At 34.1% G+C, this 8,116-nt stretch overlaps 1 protein-coding gene across 1 annotated transcript; it reads left to right on the forward strand.

Annotated features, from left to right (window-relative positions):
* The first annotated feature begins 5,626 nt into the window (after window positions 1-5,626).
* Window positions 5,627-7,435, forward strand: LOC111086091 (protein extra-macrochaetae-like). The gene is made up of 2 exons (XM_022387615.1): window positions 5,627-6,090; window positions 7,222-7,435. The coding sequence occupies exons 1-2, from the start codon at window positions 5,740-5,742 to the stop codon at window positions 7,276-7,278; spliced, it is 408 nt and encodes a 135-aa protein (XP_022243323.1). The 5' UTR covers window positions 5,627-5,739; the 3' UTR covers window positions 7,279-7,435.
* The last annotated feature ends 681 nt before the right edge of the window (window positions 7,436-8,116 follow it).

Consider the following 8,116-nt stretch of genomic DNA (forward strand, 5'->3'; position numbering starts at 1 on the left):
CGAAACCCGGATTTTAGTGCTGTAAGCCCGCAGCCATATCGTTGTGCTATTAGGGGCTATACAGTAATTTAAACAATGTAGCTCTGGGATTTATGTAACGTTCGAGTTATCCCACATCTTAGTCAACTGTTATCTGTCAGTCTTCATGTAGTTGTAACGCTTGAGATAGAAATATTTTTATAATATATGATAGTAAACTTTGAGACCAGTTTGAGAGCCAATCTATCATCAGGGCGGAAGGCTAATTATAATTACACTTTGTAAGAACGAAGGATTTACATACGTTACTGCAATTGTATATTGCTACATATGCGAGCTGTGGCTCTAAATAAGCGGTATGGTGCAAAACCTACAGAATTTATTTGGTTCAAGGTCAAATTTCCACCTTTCAACAGTTTAATGTCGACACGAATAGACTTGCAACTGGCGAGATATGTCATGGACATTTTCGAGGAATAATATTTTTATGGTAAGGTTGTTAAATGATAGAGAATCAAGGAAAACTTGCAGTAACGTGTTCCGAAGCTACCACATACCAATCCGATCTAGAGCAACGCCTTTTCTGCAAAAAGAAGGTTACGGTTGCTAAAGAGAAGCGTCCGATCTCAAAAGTTATTGCGATAAAGCTGGATATATGTTTTGGGATCTTTAAAAAGATACAAAACAAAGACTTGAGTTGACGAAGGCTAAGACGCTTCCAGTCACACCTTTAACTCAATGGTTGGTTTCATGAATTACATAACTGAAAAAAAAAACAAACTGAAATCTTAATTCCATTTGACCACACGTCTTCCATGTCCTCCGATGTCGTTTCAGTGGAATTCAGTGACAAGTCCTGCTGGAATGTGGTTTTGGAAGCCAACATTCACATAGAAAATCTGTGGAAAGTTTGTTTGAATGAGGAGTCTTAATTTGATCTTGCGGTCATTCGCAATAGGTTAATTGTTAGAATAAAAATTGCAATGCTAGACAATAGTGCGTAGTAATGACCATCATATTGGAAGTAGTTCCAATGATAGCAATGACTTGGAACATCGCTCTTGCGAAATGTTATTAAGCGTCAATAAATTATTTCTTATTAATTTACACCTTACAGTTTGTAAGTGAATCACTAAAGCTTACCTATTTTCATTAATCTGCAGTGCTAACAAATGTAAAAATTAATTAAGACTCGGAAGGTAAATTCAATGAATTATTTAAATGTTGGTTTACTTGCTTCTTTGTTATTAAGTACAATGGGTATAGTAGTACTCTGCCAACTGCGGATATCGAAACCCGATTTACACGTTTTAATTTTTTTGATATTTTTTTGTATGTATGATCACTTATTAAAATGATCATTGCGTCATGAAAATTATTCCGACCAACTGATACGACATTGTATATGCTGTACAATGAAAAGAAAAATAACGGTAAAATTTGTAATCCAAACTCTTCTTTGTTTCAACTAAATACTAGTAAAATACTTGAGGATAGAGAGTACGACATGAAGGTATTGAATTGGTCGCTAACATAATAAGCTTTCTACAATAATAAGTCACAATTTTTAAAAATAATAAACGCTTTACCTCTTTAGGGTGAATTTTTGAAATTATATATTATAAGTCCATAGTATCATCAGTTATTCTATAAATCACATTCTCCTTAAAGTTACCACATAATAGGAGCTGGGCGCCCTCTGTACAAACATTTAATAACTAGTATGTGTTTTATTTGAAGCATATATCACACACATCGACTGTCATGAAAGAACTGTTCTTCTTTTATAAAGTACTGGTCGTCCTTCCTTGGCGTTTCCCGGGTTTAACCTGAATAGAAAGACGATGTTTAGCTATTTTTAAACAGAAAAGGGTCAAAATCTCACTTTTAATGTAACAATACATGTCAAATGGTCATATTTTCAATGAGAAAAATGGCTTAAGAGCGTAGAAATTAAAGAAAATAAATAAAACCATAGATTTATTCTATAGTTCACTGGATAAACTAATAAATTACACTTTTGGTTTCTTGTGGAGTTTCACTCTGTCACTTTTGTTGAATACGTTTTATTGCCTGTGATTGGCAATCACAGTTGTTTTCCTTTTTCTCGACAGTTTACTCTGAGGAACATAACCAGCATCAGAAATGTTTATCATACCTAACTCCACTCCCAAAATAAAGTGAATAAAAAAACAATTTATTTTTTCAGAATTTCGCGGGTTCAACTTGTCTATTCTATAAAAAAAATTAGTCTTGTTTGTCCGTAGACACGACAGTGTTTGATGCATTTTTATTCTGACACCACAACTGCAGCACACATCCCTATAAAATACACATAAATTTTTCTGATGTTATTTTCACTTAAATCAGACCAATGATCCGGTCCGTCTTTTGTGGAAAAAAATTAAATTACAAAGTTTTCACTGACTAGAAATGTGACGTCACAGACATTAAATCTGAGTACGCTTATTCCATATCTTTATAGGCTTACTATTATAGGGGCTGAAAGAAGCGAACAAACAGACACAAACTTAGCTTGAAGAAAGTTTTACATCATTCGTATCTCATTCAATTTTTTTTTTCAAATAAGGTCAATTTTATTTTTTTTTGCTGCACGGGAACAACTATTTTCATTAAAAAGTGATTTTTTTATCCATATGAAAATCTGAAATTTTATTTGTCCAAACACACAATCCCTGAAAGAACTATGTAGAATTATACACGTACTTTTCTATGTGTTAAAATACTTTTACTTGCGAGCTTTCGGCCATCTTACTGGAACCTTCATTAGGCAACAATGTACTTAGCGATATAAATTCGCTAACTGTTAAAAACACCAAACGTATAAAAAATCAAAGAAGCTATTGCCATACAAGCACAAGACAGTGAACCACCAATGGGTATTAATCAAAACAACGGTCAACAACTACTCAATACTGCATGGACACCACTATTTGTTGTGGTATTGATGTAAAATTAAAAGTTTAATTTTACAATATATTATTTGAAGTATGAAAATTCCTTTATTTCTCTACATAATAAGTATAATTGTATTTTCCTTCTGTTTATTATATCGAACCAATCGATTTTTATATTCTATGCTCATCATAATTCTATGTATTTAATAACTAACACCAGATGTCAGTTATTGTTACGATTGTTGCCCAGATACCTATTTTAAAAGGGAGTTCCACAGTTAACGAATTTTATCGCTCAGTACATTGTTCCCCGGTTTGTTTTTAATTTCGCGCAAAGCTACACGAGGGCTATCTGCGCTAGCCGTCCCTAATTTAGCGGTGTAAGACTAGAGAGAAGGCAGCTAGTCATTACCATCCACCGCCAACTCTTGGGCCACTCTTTTTACCAACGAATAGTGGGATTGACCGTCACATTATAACGCTCCCACGTTATAATGAAAGGGCGAGCATGTTTGTTGTGACGGGGATTCGAACCCGCGACCCGCAGATTGCGAGTCGAGCGCCCTAACCACCTGACCAGAAGCTCGCAAATAAAGTATTTCAAAGTAGAGAAAAGTCCGTGTATAATTCTGCATATTAATGTACCTACATTATGAGTCTTGAACATCAGTCACTGAAAAAAACCGTTAAATGGTACAAATGTAAAAATACCATTTCTACTAATACTATTTGGTCTGTATATAAGTCAAAACTTTTTATATACAAGCTTTTATTCGAAATAATAACTCTATAATAAAATCCCTTAACCTCACACACATATTTTGAAAACAGTTTTTTTAGATACAAATATTTAAATATAATATTTCCGCCAATAATATGAGTTCTAATACTTTTATGTGTTTTTTTAAACCTGTTGTTACAAAACTGTTATTGCTTTATATTATTGACTGAAATATGTACACACAAACAAACATTTCAATATAATCATTTCCGTCAATAATATAAATTCTAATACTTTTATATGTTTTTTAAAACCTTTTGTTACAAAACTGTTGTTATTATTAAACACTTACTCCCTAACAATTTGTTGTACCAAACGACAGATGGCAGTATATACTTCTCTTTTTTTTTAATGGTTTAAGGCGGTAGAGCAAAATTATAGGCCAAAAAGGCTGGCCAATATTTTTTTGAGATACAAATAACACCCAGGTGCACCCCTTCAGAAGTCCCTCAGCATACAAAGTTTCAGGTCTTTAGGTTATTTCCTTTGGGAGCTATGGCGCTGACTGACTGACACACAGATAAGAAATAAAATATAATAGAAAATAATACTAATAATTCAAACTAATTTCTAGAAAACTATTATTCTTAAGCAAACAAAAGTGGTTACGTTGTCCAAGATGACGTTTATAATTTTATTTTGGTCACAGATAACAGTTTCTTAACCCCCATATGTTTTTCTCGCCAACGTCTGGTTCCTCAAATCCCTTAAAAACGTTAAAAGCAGAGTAATCTGGTAAGTTTATCTATTATACTTTATGGCCTATTTCTGAACAACTTGTTATTTTTATTGTATGTTTTTAAGTATAAAGTGATCCTACTATATAAACACCTTTGTTTTATTGTAAGACGGGCCCGGCATGGCCAGGTGGATAAGGCGCTCGACTCACAATCTGAAGGTCGCGGGTTCGAATCCGCATCCCACCAAACATGCTCGCCCTTTCAGCCGTGGGGGCGTTATAATGTGACGGTCAATCCCACTATTCGTTGGTAAAAGAGTAGCCCAAGAGTTGGCGGTGGATGGTGATGACTAGTTGCCTTCCCTCTAGTCTTACACTCTTGTAGCTTTGCGCGAAATTCCAAAACAAATAAATTATTGTAAGACATACTGGAATAATACACGTCGTTATAGCAACCGTTTCCCTAGTCTTGGAAGAGCTCTTCATCAATTAAATTCGTAACAAACGTTTTTGAAAATGCCCCCAAGAAAAAAAAAAACATAAATAATACTAATACTTCGCACAAAGAATGAAATTTCCCTAGAGGCAGCAAAAGGCATTTAAAATAATAATATTTAAAACTTTGCTACTTTATTTGTGAACACTTCTGGACACAGAAAAGTTTATTATATTTTGTCACAATTATTTTTGTACCTTCCTTGTGTACTTCTGGAACAGTTCCTAAAACACAGTACAATTTCGATACATAAATTTGTTGTTGATTGTTGTTCCTTTAGCAAGACTTTTCAATCCGGTAGCTTGTTTGTTTATATGTTAAGCACAAAGTTACACAATGCTTATACCGCTAGAAACCGGGTTTAGATACCCGTGGTGGGCAGAGCACAGATAGCCCTTTGTGTAGCTTTGTGCTTAACAACAAACAACAACTACACAATGGGCTATCTGGCAGTGCTCGCCACATGTGTCGGAACCGCTGTGCCACTAGAGGACCAAATCCGATAGCATATGTTTATTTAAAATAAAAGAACAATGAATAACGGAAGATGGCACCAGCAACTCGTGAGCTACAGAGTTGTATACGGCTTTGGTGAGCTAACATTGAAGACATATATTTATCGTGCTTTGTTATGAGTGTATGCAGCGAACCACATGATTGGCCATATTTCACTTCGCTTCTACCTCCTATCGGCCAATCGCCAGACTCGGTGCACTTAAAGCGTTTCAACATTTCTCTGTCAATACAAAATCCACTTGAAGCACGTGAGTAAATGCATTTGTTCATGAGGTGTGGGTATCTGTGTATGTGTGGTTATATTAGCGTTTGTATCGTCCCTTCTCGGGATTTTCTGTTATCGTTCAACAGCTTTTGAATTCTCAGTATCATGAAGGCTACCGTTGAAGTTTCGTCTAGCAACTGCTATATGAAGAAAACCAATAACAAAATTAATAAATTTACCAAAAGAGATCGTGATGAAACCAGCGACGAAATGCGACAACTCTTATATAAGCTGAAGGAGTTAGTGCCCAACATGCCGAAAAACAGGAGTCTATCTATGTTGGCAATAATTCAACATGTAATTGATTATATTCTAGATCTCCAGATCGCTCTCGAAACCCATCCAGCCGTTTGGCTCGCGAGTTACGGCATCACGACCAGACCAAGCCGGCAGCCGCTGGGACTTCTTCCTCATTCCTGCAATAATGTAGTGGTTAACTCTTGCACAATCGAAGAAGTAGGTTCGCTTTGTATTGTCTTACTAGTACCGATAACTGTTTATAAAAGTTGAAGGGATTATTTTATAAATCACTAACTGATTATAATTTTGTATGTACTTCAAATACATACATGACTTGTGAAGGTTGTGTTGAAGCTCACTTTTATACAAATTACAATGATGAACTTGGTTTTAGCTTAAAATAATTAGTATGTAGGTGATATAATCCACACAAGGCTCAGTGCATTTTATTGTTAAAGTCTACTTTAAAATAAATTTTCAATATTTTTGGTTCATGTACGTGAATGATCTGAATAACTATTTGACATTTTCATTTGCACATTTAAATACAACTTACGACCCGACGCTCAAAGTCCAAATACAACTGGATTATGCTGTCGTTTGATGAGGATGTTGTGATAGCTTACACTTAATTGTAATTAGTTTGTGTTCAGAGAATTGTAAGAAACTGAATACGATTTAGGCCTGAATTTGAAGGTGTTAAACTTTTGTTAGTAATAAAATCCAGATAATTGATTTGTTGTTTGAATAGTATTAACAACACATAATACATGGTTTATATTGGCGTTTGTTAAGTGTACTCAGTTCAGAGTATTGTTTATAATTTAAAATTATATCAAATTACGTGTGATTTATGGCATTTTACAGTTGGTTTATATAGACTTGTGTTTAAGAGTATTATTAAAAATATACTTGCATCATCGACATTCGCGTATGCTAAGACCAGGAGCGTATTCAACACTATGGAGTAGGTGGTAATTAAAAAAAAAAAGAATGTGAACATTTTCTTCTACATAAGAAAGGTTAAGTAAGTTACATAAAAGTCGAGTGTTTATTTAAAAAATAAGAAAACTGTGGACCTTTTACACCTTTGGAATACTGATGTAGTAATTCGCCCCTCCCCCACTTAACTACGTTCCTGAAGACGTGTTGTTAAATGTAACGATGTAAGAAATAGTTAATTACTCGTTATAGCACATTTCATATTGTTGCAATTGTGTGATGTCAATGATTTATACGTGAATTGCATTATTTATTGTATGCTATTAAAAGTACTATACGATTCTAAGTACTACTTAAATATAGCGTAGCCATGTGATGCTGTAGTGTATTTCTTCTTTCTTTCAGACTGAGAAGACACCGAGTCACCTAGGCACTGATCCAACGAGGTCTGTAATGAGTTAGGCGCTAATCGTACATTTGATTTGTTTTTTAATTTGGCCTTGAGAGTTGGATCGTTAGTTGAATGTTCAAGGTGTTCTATTGAATACATAAATAAAAATAGTCTCCACCCGTGAACTTTCATGTCGGCGAAGAAGCTGTACTATTTGTATTGGTGCGTGAAAAAAAAAAAAGACCTCAGTTCTTTCCACCGTACTTGTGCCTTAACGTGGAATCACAGGTGATCTAAGAAAACTGCCAGAAGTAAAGTTCGAAATAAACAAACAAAAAATACTAGAAAAATAATTCTGTGTTATTTCTTTTGTTTAAGGAAACCCCGTCTGTTTATTATTATTATTTTAATCGGAGTGATTGAACCTTTCCTTCTGGTACAATTCTTTCCTGCCTTGATATATGTAAAAATAATACTGTGATTTTAGTTTTCGTAAATTTATGTACACTAACTTCTTTTGGTCTATGTACAGAATGTTCGTTTTCCTGTGAATTAGGTGAACTTTGTTAAAATATACAAAAATAAGAAACCGAAAAGCGTACTAATTGAAATTGTACAATGGTTGTGCTAAAAGTTGTCAATATGCCAACTTTTCATGTATATAAAATTGAAAGCAAATTACAGAAGTATTCAAGGAAATTAAAAAATAATAAGCCTGCTTGTTTTGTCTGAGTTGTCTTCGTGTGCTTTGTTCTTACGGGGCCATAAAGTAGCTAGTATTCAACTAATTATCTAACGTACATTCAAACAAAGCGTGTTTTTTACTCTTTTTCTAACTAGAAATGATCATTTATTATACAACATTTTGTTAAAGTTAATACGTTATTTTTGAGTTATGCTGTTGAAAAA

The sequence above is a fragment of the Limulus polyphemus genome, unplaced genomic scaffold (genome assembly GCF_000517525.1).
Source record: "Limulus polyphemus unplaced genomic scaffold, Limulus_polyphemus-2.1.2 Scaffold842, whole genome shotgun sequence".
Classification (NCBI taxonomy): domain Eukaryota; kingdom Metazoa; phylum Arthropoda; class Merostomata; order Xiphosura; family Limulidae; genus Limulus; species Limulus polyphemus.